This window comes from Chroicocephalus ridibundus, chromosome 3, assembly GCF_963924245.1.
Source record: "Chroicocephalus ridibundus chromosome 3, bChrRid1.1, whole genome shotgun sequence".
NCBI classification, from domain to species: Eukaryota; Metazoa; Chordata; class Aves; order Charadriiformes; family Laridae; genus Chroicocephalus; species Chroicocephalus ridibundus.
The window spans coordinates 129,230,455-129,244,674 of NC_086286.1; the positions used below are offsets into that span (position 1 = coordinate 129,230,455).

The 14,220-nt window shown below is 73.1% G+C and overlaps 1 protein-coding gene across 2 annotated transcripts in view; it reads left to right on the plus strand.

Annotated features, from left to right (window-relative positions):
* The first annotated feature begins 766 nt into the window (after positions 1 to 766).
* The window catches only part of DNMT3A (DNA methyltransferase 3 alpha), a 46,259-nt gene continuing 32,805 nt past the window's right edge, over positions 767 to 14,220 (plus strand). Inside the window, exons 1-3 of one of the 2 annotated variants that reach the window (XM_063330812.1) lie at positions 767 to 1,062; positions 5,173 to 5,404; positions 9,865 to 9,969. In XM_063330812.1, coding sequence (XP_063186882.1) covers positions 5,336 to 5,404; positions 9,865 to 9,969 — 174 coding nt within the window. In that variant the 5' untranslated portion in view covers positions 767 to 1,062; positions 5,173 to 5,335. The remainder of the gene's footprint in view (positions 1,063 to 5,172; positions 5,405 to 9,864; positions 9,970 to 14,220) is intronic. The other variant, XM_063330811.1, reaches the window with a different exon arrangement.

Sequence of the window (14,220 nt, forward strand, 5' to 3'; positions counted from 1 at the left end):
GCCCACCCCGTCCCCGGTTGCCCCCTGCCAGCAGCACCCACGGGGCGGGGGGGGTGGTGGGTGCCGTGGGCGGTGGTGGTGGGGGGGGAGCGCCCCACCGTGAGTCAGGGGCGGGGGGCTCAGGGGGTGGGGGGTGACTCACGGCCGCAGCTCCCCCCCCCCCACCCCGTCCCCTCTGAGTCAATCCTGAACTTCTTCCCCGGTGCTGGGAGGGAGGAGGAGGAGGAGGAGCGCGGCTGCCCGGGGGTGGCGGTGACTCAAAGTGACAACAACAATAATAATACGCTGCGGCACTTGTCACGGGAGAGGCGTTTGGATGGGGTCCCTCGTGCGTCCCCACCGCCTCCGGCGGTGGGGACGCACGAGGGACCCCATCCAAACCCGGTGGGTGTCACCGCGCTGGGGGATGCTGCACGCGGGGTCACGTTAGGACAGGAGGAGGGAGGGGAGGGGGACGACACTGCAGTGAAGGTGTCACCCGCCACCGGCATGGGGACCCCGCTCGCCGTCACCTAAAATGGCCGTTTGGCTTTCTGCGGGTTCCCGGCTGCGGCACGGCAACGGCGAGGTCCCTAAATATAAAAAAGGCGGGTTTTTTTATTTTTTTTTCAATTTTTTTCTTTCCATCCCCCTCCCCACCACCACCACCACCACCACCACCACCACCACCACCCCCCCCCCGCCATCAACGCCGCGTGTCTCATCCATCCAGCGCAGGTAACCTACTTTGGAACGCCTCTGCCGTGCGGCGAGCGTGACTCGCCGGGGCCCTGCCGTGCGGGAGCGGCACGGCGCGGGTTGGGGTTGCGGGTTCCCCCGCTCCCCGTCAGCCCTCAGGTCAGCCCCAGCCGTTAAATAGGGCGGCAGCCGGCAACGCGACGAGTCCCTCCCCGCGCTTCGGCGGCGAGCGCCGGACGAGGGTCTGGTCCCCCCACCGCCGCCACCACCACCGCATCGGCGAGGGGATGCCCCGGAGGAGGGTCTCGGTGGCCTAGCGCGGTGACACGGTGCCGCAGCCCCCCGTCCCGTCCCAGCCCGCCGTGGCGGGCGAGCCTCGGACGGGTAAGAGCGCGGGGAAGCGGGGACGGCGGTGCCGGGGGGGGCCCGTGGCGTTACCCACCCTCCGGCAGAGCCACGCTCGCCCCGCGGTGCCGGCGGTTGGGGCCGGGGGCGCGGGAGGTGGCCGGTACCGCCGGCTTCTCCTCGGCTTTGTTCGGCGGGCGCCGGGCCGGGGCTGCCGCGGGGTTTGTACGCAGCCCAACTATTTTTAGTGCGTTTGGAGACCATGTTTGCTGGAAGCGAATCAAAGCCCGCGAGCTGGCCCTTCGGCAGCGCCGAGCGGGGCGGCTCGCTGCCGCGCTCCCCGGGCACCGGGGACGCCGGAGGGCAGGGGGGGGCTGCCCGAGGGACCCCCGCTGCGATGGGGGCCGGGGGCGGCCGAGCCATTTTCTAGGGCTTGTGGGGACGCGGAGGCAGGGACGCGCCGGGCAGCGGGGACACCGGCACTGGGGGGGGACCCCGGGGTGCCCCTGCCGCGGGGGTGCCTGGGTGCAGCCGGGGTGTCCCCGGGCGCTTCCTGGTGGCACGTGTCCTCCCGTGCCCGCCGCCGGGGCTTTGCCAAGGCACAGCGTGGCGCGAGCGGGGCTGGGGGCTGCGGGGGGCACGGGCAGGACCGGGGGCACCGCCAGAGCCATGGCCAGCACCCTGGGGAGGCGGCTCGCAGGGGGGGACGCGGGGACGGGGTGCCACGCTGTGCTGTGCCAAATGGCGTGCCACGCCGTGCCACGCTGTGCTGAACTGTGTGCCGTGCCGTGCCGTACCGTGCCGTGCCATGCCGTACCGAACCGTGTGCCATGCTGTGCTACACCATGCTATACCATACCATGCCATGCCAAACCACATGCCATGCTGTGCCGTGCCGTGCCATGCCGAACCGCGTGCCACGGCTGTGCCGAGCAGCATGCCATGGTGCTGGCGGCACAGCGGCTGAGAGATGGGGGCCCAAAGCGGTGGCGTGCGGGTGCTCGGGGTGCTCGGTGCCGGCTACTGGCCCCTCACCAAGGGGCACCACGGTGCCCAGGGTGCCAGCGCGGGGTGAGGCCGGCAGCGGTGGGTGCCGGGGCTCGGCGGGGAACAGGCGCGGGCAGGCCCGGCGCGGCAGAGGGTGGCGGGGATGGTGCCCCGGGCTGGGGCCAGGGATGGGGAAGCCCTTCCCCGGGTCCCGCAGGTGGCCTGGCCCCCCCCCCAGCCCGCACCCACGGCCCCATCCCACACCCTGCAACCCCCCCCCGCACCCCCAGGTTCCAGCCCGCACCCAGCACCCCCAGCCCAAACCTCCCATCCCCATCCTGCACCCCCAGGTCCCATCCTGCTCCTGCATCCCACACCCCCAGCCCGCACCCCGCACCCCCAGCCCTCATCCTGCACCCCACACCCCCATCCTGCACCCCCAGGTCCCATCCTGCACCCCCAGCCCGCACCCAGCACCCCCAGCCCGCATCCTGCACCTGCACCCCCAGCCCGGACCCCGCACCCCCAGCCCTCGTCTCCCATCCCCCCCCCCCCCCCCGCGCCCCCAGGTCCCATCCTGCGCCCAGCACCCCCAGCCCGTATCCTGCGCCCCCAGCCCACATCTCCCATCCCACTCCCGCACCCCCAGCCCGCACCCAGCACCCCCGGCCCGCATCCTGCACCTGCACCGCCCCCCCCGCACCCCCAACCTGCACCCACCACCCCCCCCCCGCCCACGTCCCACCCCCAGCCCTGCCCGCGTGCGGGGCCGCGCTGGGGGGAACCGGCACCGCCGAGCCCCCCCTTCCCTTCCCCGCCCCGGCCCGGCCCCCGGGGTTCCCCGCGCGGGGTGCGGGGGTGCAGCCCCCCCCGCCGCGGGGCCGTGCGGGGCTGGCGGCTGTTCCCGGCACCCCCCGCCCGCCGGCTGCGGCTGGAAAGCTCTAGAAACAAACCGCAGCTCCGGTGCCAAAGGCAACAGCAGCCCCGGCCATGGCGAATGCGGCGTTTGCCATGGCAACAGGTGTGGGGCTGCCCCCCCCCGCCCCGCACCGCGGGGCCTGCCCGCGCTCTGCACCCCGCACCCTGCACCCCGCACCCTGCCCTGCACCCTGCATCCGCACCCTGCACCCCGCACCCTGCATCCCGCACCCCACACCCTGCCCTGCACCCCACACCCGCACCCTGCTCTGCACCCCGCATCCTGCATCCCGCACCCCACACCCTGCCCTGCACCCCACACCCATACCCTGCACCCCGCACCCTGCACCCCGCATCCTGCATCCCGCACCCCACACCCTGCCCTGCACCCCACACCCGCACCCGCATCCTGCACCCCGCACCCAGCACCCGGATCCTGCACCCCGCATCCTGCACCCCACACCCTGCCCTGCACCCTGCACCCGCATTCTGCATCCTGCACCCTACACCCAGCACCCTGCCCTGCACCCCGCACCCAGCACCCACATCCCGCACCTCACATCCTGCACCCTGCCCTGCACCCCGCATCCTGCATCCCGCACCCAGCACCCACATCCTGCCCTGCATCCCACATCCCGCACCCTGCATCCTGCCTGCACCCTGCCCTGCACCCCACAGCCTGTACCCGCATCCTGCCCTGCATCCCACATCCTGCGCCCCACACCCTGTACCCCGCATCCCGCACCCTGCATCCCGCATCCTGCCCTGCACCCCGCACCCTGCATCCCGCACCCTGACTGCACCCCACATCCTGCACCCTGCATCCTGCCCTCATCCTGCCCTGCACCCCACACCCTGCCCTGCACCCCGCACCCTGCATCCCGCACCCAGCACCCACATCCTGCCCTGCATCCCACATCCCGCACCCTGCATCCTGCCTGCACCCTGCCCTGCACCCCACAGCCTGTACCCGCATCCTGCCCTGCATCCCACATCCTGCGCCCCACACCCTGTACCCCGCATCCCGCACCCTGCATCCCACATCCTGCCCTGCACCCCGCACCCTGCATCCCGCACCCTGACTGCACCCCACATCCTGCACCCTGCATCCTGCCCTCATCCTGCCCTGCACCCCACACCCTGCCCTGCACCCCGCACCCTGCATCCCGCACCCTGCAGCCGGCTCACACCCCGCACCCCGCACCCTGCATCCTGCACCCTGCATCCTGACTGCACCCTGCACCCCGCATCCTGCCCTGTGCTCCCTGCATCCCGCATCCTACACCCTGCCCGCACCCTGCCCCTGCACCCTGCACCCCCATCCTGCACCCCGCACCCTGCACTCTGCCCACACCCACACCCCACCCCTGCACCCCACACCCCGCAGCCTGCGCTGTGCTCCCTGCACCCCACACCCTGCATCCCCCACCCCGCATCCTGCATCCCGCACCCTACACCCTGCCCACATCCTGCCTGCACCCTGCCCCTGCCCCCTGCACCCCACATCCTGCACCGTGCTCCCTGCACCCGCGGGGCCCTGCCTGCACCCAGCGCTCTGCCCCTGCACCCTGCACTATGCACCCCACATCCTCCACCCGGCACCCCACTCCCGGCACCCTGCCCGTTCACCGCACACAGTGCACCCTGCACTCGACCCGTACGCCCCGCACCGTGCACCCAGCATCCTCCACCCCACACCCAGCGTGCTGCACCTGTCACCCTGCCTCCTGCACCCCACACCCTGCCCCTGCACCCTGCACCCGGCGCCATGCAGCTGACACGGTGCGCCCTGCACCCCACGCCATGCACCCGGAGCCATGCAGCTCACGCGGTGCTCTGTGCACCCCAGCCCACGCCGCTGCGGCCAGCACCGTGCACCCCCCAACATGCACCCCGCGCCATGCAGCTGACACGGTGCGCCGTGCACCCCATGCCATGCACCCCGCGCCGTGCAGCTCACACGGTGCACCACGCACCCCACGCCATGCCACGCAGCCCATGCCACGCAGGTCATACGGTGCCTGTGCACCCCACGCCATGCAGCTCATATGGTGCACTCTGCACCCTACGCCATGCACCCCGCAGCCGGCGGGGCCGGGTCCCGGCCGCGTGCCGGGGGCGACGCTGGGGCCGAGGGCCCAGTCAAGGTTGTGGCGCGTTAATAATTGTCGGGGTGTGGGGCGCGGTGCGGGGGCCGCGCGGCCGGCGCTCCCCCCTCACCCCGTCCCTCTCCCCTTCCCGCAGCGCAGGAGGATCCAGGCAGGCGGCGGGACGCAGGGGTGGCCGCTGCGGTGGGCGACGGCTCCCGCACCCCCTCCTCGGCGCAGAGACCCGAGCGCGGCGGCGGGGTCCGCTTTGGTGCTGAAGAGGTGACGACGGTCCCAGGTGCCCGCCCTCGCTCCCCACCATGCCATCCAGCGGGACCCTCGACGCCAGCAGCCCCGCTCCGGACCGCGAGGCGCTCGACACGCACAAGGTAAGGTCCGGGGTGCAAGGGGGGCGGCCGGGGGGGCGCTGCTCACGCCGAGGCTGTCCCCGTCGCTGGACACCGGGATGGCGGTGGGCTCTGGGGTCCGGCTCGCTCCTGGCCAGCGCTGACGCGTTGGAAAAGGGGGTGCGGGATCCCCCCAGGCGCACGGCAGCCCCGCTCCCCCCTCGCCGCGGTGGGGAGCGCCGAGCCCTGAGCCGCAGCCGGGATTAGTGCGGATTGAGCTATTCCTGGCGGTGGGGGAGCGCGGGGGGGGACACACGGGGAAGCGGAGACCTGCTGTCGCCTCCCGGCTGCGGGGAGGGCGTCGCCGTGATGGTGGAGAGCGGAGGGTTGGGGGCTGCCCCGGCGCTGGGGCGGGCGGTGGGTGCCTGTCCCAGGCTGTGGGGCAGTGGGAGGGGGACGCGGGGCGCGCAGCAAGAGGTGGCCCCGTGGCCTCGCCACTGCCCGGCTTGAGCCCTCGTTGCCGTTCGGGGGGGTTCAGGGGTCCCTGTGCCTCCTCCTGCCTCCCCACGTGCGATGGGCTTGGGAGGGACCCCCCCACGTTGGGCGGCACAGGCGGCACGCTCATCGCCACACCGTGCCAGGGGCTCGTGGTCCCTGCGGATGGACCCCCATCCCCGCTACGTGCCCCCCCAGCAGGGACCTGCCCCCCAAACGGAGCGGGGCTGGGCAGTGTGGGGGCTTGCACTGGCTTTGGGGGGGGTCTGACCGCATCCCCGGTGCTCCCTCGGCCACACGCCGGGCCGGCGCGGCTGCTCCCGGTGCCGGCAAAGGCACGGCTCCTCCCGCGGAGAGGAGAGGCATCCTGGCGGGCGCGGGGGCCAGGCGAGGCCGTGGGGACGGGCTGGACCCTGTCCCACTGCGGGCAGCGGGGCGTCAGGGTCATCTGAGGTCCCCCAGGCTGGCTCAGCCACGGTGGCCGTGCCGTGCCGTGCCTCCCACGCCGGGTCAGGCACCTGGTGCTCTCCGTCCTCCAGCCGTGGCTCCTGGCCGAGCCGTGTGTCCTGTGGGACGTGCCCAGCACGTTTTTGGTACAACCTGGGGGGGGGACGAGGAAAGCAGGGGTCAGTCGGTCAGTCCCGTGCCTTCCCTCGCGCCAGGTTGTGCCGGAGCGGGTCGCCAGCGCCGGGAGCGTGAGCGTGGTGGCCCATCCTGTGTTTTGGTGCGGTTGTGGAGGAGTGGGGCCGTGGCACAGGGGGGGCTGCAGGGGAGAGCCATGGGAGAAACGGGTGCCTGCGGCGCAGCCTGGCGCACCCCGGCCAGCAGGACCGGTGCCGGTCCCCGGGGTGCCAGCGACCCACGTGAGCTGGCAGCGAGCAGGTGGCGAGCACGCCCGGCTGAGCCGTGTCCTGGGCTGACCCCGCCGGGACGCGGCGTCGCCTCCCCGCAGCCACGCGCGGAGGTCACCTCCGCCCAAGGCATGGAGGACGAGGCCGTCCCGCGACACCCGCGGCACCGCGGATTGCGCCGGTGCCAGCCAGCCTCGGCACCCGTCAGGCGAGGCTGAGCTCCAGCCCCCGCGTAAGGGGGTGTCTCTGCCCCCCAATTCTCCTGCCCCCCCAGGCTGGTGTCCCTCCGCCGCCAAGGGCTCCCTGCTCCTGGTGCAGCCGGGAGCTGGGACCCGGCGCCGCGGCTGCAGGGCCAGCACTGCATCATGCAGCAGCTTCTCCTCCTCCTCCTCCTCCTCCTCCTCCTCGGCGGTGGTTCCCCTCTGGGTTGTTGCTTGGCAGCGGCGCAGGAGCGCGGCGCATCGGGGACGTGCCGAGCGGCCCCGCGCCGGGCCGAGCCCCGGGAGAAGGGCAGCGGGGGGATTTTCGGGGGGTGACTCAGCTCCCAGCGGGCAGCAAGGGGCTGCGGCACCGGCACCCCTGTGCCAGGCCGTGGGGAGCGCGTCCCCCTCGCAGCCCTTTGCACCAGCCCTGCCCGCGCCGGCGCTGCGTCTCTGCTTCTCTGGCGCCTGCCTGGCTTTTGGGGTGCCGGCCATGCCCCGGCGGGGTCCCTGCCGTCCCGGTGCCACCCCGGCCCCGCGTCCCCCAGCTCGGCGGTGCAGGGACCCTGCTGAGCCCCGGCCCCGCAGCAGTGGGGACGGCTCGCTGGGAGCTCGCCTTGTCCCTGTGCGCTCCTGTCTCTGCAGCGGGGACCCCCGCTGCCCCCCACCCCGCGGCATCCCTCGATCCAGCTGCCCCAGCGGCATTTCTCGTGCCGCAGCGTGAGGAGCAGAATGGAGCCCCGGCCCACACTGCCGGCTGGGCTGAGCACCGACACGGCAGCACAGAGACCCCCCCAGGGGGCTGCAGCCCCCCCAGAGGGACAGCATCGCCTGGGGACCCTGCAGAGCACCCCCCGGAGTCCCCCTGGCCTCGCCGGCACCCACCCAGTGCTCCCCAGCCGCGGGAGGGCCGGCCACCTGGCACGGCCAGTGTGCCAGCGCCGCGCATTTGACACCCCGCCGGACCTTCTCGGGACCCGGCCACAGCCGGTGCGTGGTGGGGGCTGGCTGGCCCCCCCAGCCGGCTCTGCTGCATGGCAAGGGGCGATCTGCGGGGCAGAGACCCCCAGGAATCCCCCCCTTTGGCTCCTGCGCCGGGGATGGAGCTGGAACCATGATCCTGACGTCGTCCTTGGACCCGTCCCAAAGCTTTCTGCCCCGCACCGCGTGGGGAGCGGAGCTCGGCACGGGGCTGAGCCCCCCCGGCTGCTGCGGTGCCGCCTCTCCTCGCTCGGCCCTGGCTTCCCAGCTCACAGCGCGGGGCTGGTGGGTGCCAGGGCTGGGCTCAGTCACGGCAGGGCTGGGGGCTGCCCTGCATCGCGCGCGGGCGAGTGACACGCAGCGACGGGGCCAGGGCGAGCGCGGTGCCGGCGGGACGCCATGGTGGCTGGGGACGAATCGGCACGTGGCTCCCACCCCGCGCAATCCCACACCACGGCCCCAAGTGGGGGAGACTGGCAACAAGGGGCACGGGGGGATGCCGGCTGGGATTGGGGGGGTGGCCCAGGGGGAGCTGGTCGGGGGGACCGCGGCCACGGGGCACCTCAGCCATGGAGCATTGCAGCCATGGGGCACTGCAGCCATGGGACACCATGGCCATGGGTCGCCGCAGCCATGGGGCACTGCAGCTGTGGTGCACCACGACTATGGGTCACCGCAGCCATGGGTTACCGCAGCCATTGGTCACTGTAACCGTGGGGCACCATGGCCATGGGTCACTGCAGCCATGGGTTACCACAGCTGTGGGGCACCACAGCCATGAGTCACTGCAGCTGCTGGTCACCACGGTTGTGGGGCACCGCAGCTTTGGGCCATCGCAGCCATGGGTCACTGCAGCCGTGGGGCGCCATGGCCATGGGGCACGGCATGCCCCGACTCCGCGGGACCCTTGTGCCGGACCCCGGCGGGGATGTGCCGGCTGCGTCCTGCGACGGCCCCGGCGCAGGGGAAGGCGGGCAGCGGCGGGCAGGAATGCGGCTGGAGCTGGCGCCTGCGGCGGCTGCGGGGCTGCGCAAGTGCAGCTGGATGTCGGCGCTGTCTGGCTGCCAGCCCCATCCCCTCCCCGGCCTCTCCCTCGCCAGCCCCCCGCCGGCCTCTCCTCCTTCCCCTGCTCCCCCCTCCGCGGCCTCTTCCTGCCTTGGCTGCTGCCGCCGGGATCTTCTGGGGCTCAGGTGAAACCGGCCCCGCCGCGGGACACGCCGGGGGCCCCGCGCAGCCGTTGCCCCGCACGCACGTCCCCCCGCGGCGCTGGGAGCGGGCCCCCCGAACGGGGAGCCGGGGGGGGGGGGGGGGGGGCCGTCACACCACAGTCCTTGGGCGGCGGCGGCTTCGGCGCGGGGAGCAGGTTCATTTCCCGGGGCCGCGTTCCTGCTCCGGCGGCACATGCGCCCTGCCAGCGCCCGCCGCTGGGGCACGGCAGCGGGGAGGGGGGACGGCGCTGGCAGCTGCTGCGGGGCAGAGCGGGGAGAGGGGGTGCATGGCCCCCCCAGGGCTCCCGCGGTGAAGCCGCCCGCCCTTGTCCCCAGGGAGCTGCACGGCTCCCTGCAGGCCTGCCATGCCGTGCCGTGCCGTGCCGTGCCGTGCTGTGCCGTGCCGTGCTGTGGGGTCCATGCAACCCGTTCCACGTGCCACAGTGCAGGAGCCCCCAGACCCACGCACACAGGTATTCGGCAGGTTGGGGGAGCCGGCATGGACCCCCCGAACCGGCCGCGGTGCAGGCGGGTCACCCTGCTCGCGCCGCAGCCCAGGCCCTAGCAGGAGCCACCATTGCCCGTCTCATGGTGCCCTGGGGGCCGCTGGCCTGGTGATGCTGGCAGAGCTCCTGCCTCGCCCGTCGGCCACGTGTGGCGCACCCGCGGTGCCGGCAGCCCGAGCGGCAGCGGAGCCGAGCCCAGGACCCCCCGGCTGCCCGGCCCCGGGGCCGGCGGCGTAACCGTCCTCTCTCTCCGGCTCGCAGGGGGAAGAGGAGCCCGAGGAGAACCAGAGCAAGGAGGAGAAGCAGGAGCCGGGGACGCCCATGAGGAAAGCGGGGCGGCCCGGGCGGAAGCGCAAGCATGCCCAGGTGAGCCAGCGGGCGCCGGGCGCGGGGGCCGGGGGGAAGGCGGTGGGGCGTCCCCCCCAGGGTCCATCCTGCCCCACCGCCGCGCTGGCGGGACACCGGCTCCCAGCGTGCCGGGGCAGGCGGCCGCTCGCTCCCGGCCCCAGCAGCGGCGCTCCGCTCGGTGCAGCTTCGCTCGAGGCCCTGCCTGTGCATTCGCTCCCTGTCTGGGGGGCTGCCCCCCACCACCATGAAGCCGCTCAGCCCCCCGGCTGCCGGGGCCGGTGGGGTGCGGGGAGCGGAGCCGCCGGCTCCCCGGGCGATGGTGCGCAGCGCTCGGGCTGCGATAACAGGGAGGATGGGAGTACGAGGGGCAGAGCCCCCCACCAGCTTCCCCAGCTCCTGCTGCGCCGGCGATGCCACCCCCAGCACGGCACCCTCGGCGCCGCTGGGCGGGGGGCAGCGGAGCGGCGCAGTGCTCGCAGGCGGCCATCCCGCGGCACGGAGGTGGCAGGGGTTGCTCGGGGCTTTGGGGCACCCAGGGACAGCGGGGACTGGCCCAGGTGGTGGCTTGGCCCTCCTAAGCTGTGGTGTGCCGTGGTGCCGGTTGGGGAGCCACCGTGGTGGCTTCCCTCCCATGGGCTGGCCAGTGCTGGTTCCACCAGGAATTTGGCATTCCGAGGAGGAGCAGAGGTTCCTCCTGATGCTGAAGCTCCTCAGGGAAGGTGCACGTTGTCACCCCAGGCTCAGGCAGCGTCCCCCGGCCCCGCGGGAGGGGACCGAGGGGCAGAGCTCCCCGGCAGGGAGAGGAGGGATCGGGGACGGGGCGCCTTCGCTGCTGGGAGGGGACAAAACCTTTTGGCAAAGGTTTTGGGCTGTAGAAAGGGTTAATCCTGCGCTTGGACGTGTCAAAATCTGTGCAATCATAGAGTTACGGAATAGAATCATGGAATGGTTTGGGTGGGAAAGGACCTTTAAAAGCCCCCCCAGTGCCACCCCCTGCCCTGGGCAGGGACACCTCCCATCAGCCCAGGTTGCTCCAAGCCCCGGCCAACCTGGCCTTGAACCCCTCCAGGGATGGGGCAGCCACAGCTTCTCTGGGCAACCTGGGCCAGGGGCTCACCCCTCTCACAGCAAAGAATTTCTTCCCAATATCTCATCCAAATCTCCCCTCTTTCAGCTCAAAGCCATCTCCCCGTGTCCTATCGCCACAGCCCACGCAGCCATCGTGGCCGGGGGAGCCGGGGTGGCGTTGGCGGGGTGCGATGGGGCAGGACAGGGTGCGGGGCCGGCAGCCGGGGGGGGAGCGGGCGGCCGAGCTCCCAGCGCCAGCCGTGAATCCGGCGGGGCGGGAGGTACGTGCCGGGGCGGGGGGAGCCGCTTCAGTGGAAGAACAATGCTGGCACGGGAACAAATGGGGAAAGTCATCAGGAACAGACGGAGCCTGGGAACCAGGAGGTCTCTGGCCATCGGAGCAGGCGGCCCCGGGAGCCCGCTCCGGCACGGCAGCTCCGGAGCAGGTTGGACGGATGGCGGCGGTGCCATGACGCCGGGCACCTCCCGGTGCTGCCAGCTGGCTCGTGGTGGGTGCCTGTCCCGCGCGCGTTGTACCTGCGCCGTGCCCAGCGCCAGCCCGGCCGGCGACTCCTGCTGCCAAGCGCGGAGCTGGCAAAGCCGCGGGCACCGCCGGGAGGCCGGGGAAAGCCCCAGCCGGGTGTGAGCTGCTAAAAATATCCTCCCACCGGAGAGCCCCGTGGTGCCGGCGCTGCCGGAGCAGCCCCTGGCTGGGGGCACCGGAGCGGGGAGGGGAGCTGGTGCGTGGCACGGGGACACGGGTCTGGCGCTTCAGGGACCGGCTGAGGGTCCCCAGGACCCCGCTCGCAGGGACCCAGCGGGCAGGTGTGTTGCAGGAGGGTGCTGAGCACCCACCGCAGCCCGGGGCAGGGACGGAGCTCACCGGCACAGGGGGCTCGGCGTGGGACTGGCAGGGGTCTGGGCACCGGGGACCGGTGCTGCTGCCACCTTCCCTTCCCGGCGCGTCCGTGGGGCCCGGAGCTCAGCTCTGGAGCCTGGCCCGGTGGCGGTGACCGGCCCCTCTGTTTTCCCAGGGGTCCGGAGGGGTTTTGCCGGGGGTGTGATGCTGTGGGGCCGGGTGTCACTGGTATCGGTGAGCCGTGCCGTGCCACCCTGAACCGTTCCGAGCCGTGCTGAGCTGTGCCGCACCATACCGTGCTGCCATGTTGAGCCGTGCCGTGCCATGCCAAGCCGTTCTGAGCCATGCCGAGCCATGCTGTGCCAAGCCGTGCTGTGCTGCGCTGAACCATGCCGTGCCAAACTATGCCGTGCCATGGCTCCAAGACCAGTGTCCCCGACCCTGGCTGGGGCTGAGCAGCAGGAGCCCCCCCTCTGCCAGTGGCTCTGCCACCGGTGCCATCGATGGCGGTGACTCCCGGCACCTTCCCCCTGGCAGAGGGGGCATGGCCTGGGGGCTGCCCCATCCCGTGTCCCCCCGCATGGCAGCTCCCCGGGCTCGGGCAGGGGCCCTGAGGGTTTGGCGCTGCCGCCAGTGCTCCGGGACCAGTGTCGGCACAAGGCTCCCTGAGGGAGCATGGGGGCTGTCCCCCGTCCCTCTGCGGGGACCGGTCCCCGGTGTCGCCATGCGCCCCCGGCACAGCCAGCCCCCACCCCGCAGCCAAGGCCGTGCCGGTGTCCCCCCCGGCAGCGAGCGGGGCCGGCGTGGATCCGTCCAGCCCGGCGGGCTCCCGGCGGAGCAGCGTCCTTGGCGGGGGCCCAGCGGAGGGGAGGGGAGCGGGAGAAAGGCAGCGCTTGTTCCCAGGGCCCGGCCGGCGCGGAGGAAGCGGGTGGGTGGGCAGGAAGGCAGACCCGCCGCCGGGCTCTCCTCAGGGACGGGGACGGGCTGGGTCCCGGCCCCCCCTTCCCCTGCGCCTCCCCGGCTCGGCCGCGGTGTCCGAGCGGCAGCGGGGGCCGTGAGCTGCGATCCGGTTCCCACCCAGGTAGGGGAGCGGCAGGGTTTGGGTGGGTGCCGTGCCGGGGCATGCCCGCCGCGGTGCCGTGGGGCTGCGTGTCCCCGTCGTGCACAGAGACGCGGTGCCTGTCCCCTCCCAGGGTCAACCTCCCGCGTGCCCCCGTCCCACCCTGACGCCGAGGGTGCCGTGCCGGCGGGGGTCACGGCAGATGCGCGGTGAGGCCTGTTTCCATAAAGCGCGGCGTGCCGGCGTCTGCCATGCTGGCGGCAAGGGGCTGCCGAGGACGGGGCTGAGCAGGGCCATGGCGCCACGGCGGCACAGCAGCCCCCCATCTGCGGCCTCCCAGACCCCGTCCCGGCATGGGAGCAGGCCGAGCCCCCCGCGGCCGCCCCGAGCCCCCCGCAGCCGCGCCTCTGCCGGCCCCCACGGCCGCCTAATCTGGAGCACGTTGCCGGCCTTCCCGTTTCCTCCCGGGAAGCCCACGCAGCCCCTGCGATTGTTTTCATCGTGGTGTCCAGGATGCGGCCCCGAGCCGGGGGTGGGAGCGGGGCTGGGGGGCGGCCGGGCCCCCGCCACAAGCAGTGGCTCATCCCTGGCACCACAGTGGGGGGACGGTGCCGGGGACCCCGAGGGTGGGCGGCTCCTGCAGCGGCTCGGGGCGAGCCGGGAACTGGGGGACAATGGCGTGCTGGGGACGGGCAGGACAGGGCGGGAAGCAGGTCCTATTCCACCCGCCATGGCAGGGACAGAGACCCCCGGCCCGTTCCCATCAGCGATGTGGGGTGGAACCCACTTGTCCCACGGGCTGCAGCCCCCGGCATGGAGCTCTGGGGTACAGCCATGAGCCCCACTTCGACTTGCCCCCAATCTGCCCCCCTCCCCATTGCTCCGGGCTGCCACAGGCCCTTCTGAACCAGCTCCAGCGCCTCTGGCATCTCCTACAGGATGGAGGGATGGAGAGCAGCCCTGAGAGAAGGGCTTGGGGGTGCCGGGGGGGGAGAAACCGGCCATGAGCCGGCACCGTGCGCTGGCAGCCCAGAACCCCCCCGCAGCCTGGGCTGCATCCCCAGCAGCGTGGGCAGCAGGGCGAGGGGGGGATTCTGCCCCTCTGCTGCGCTCGGGGGAGACCCCCCTGCAGTGCTGCCTCCAGCGCTGGGGCCTCGGCACAGGAGAGACACGGAGCTGTTGGAGCGGGGCCAGAGGAGGCCCCGGAGATGCTGGGAGGGCTGGAGCCCCTCTGCTGGGAGGACAGGCTGAGAGAGCTGGGGGGGTTCAGCCTGGAGAAGAG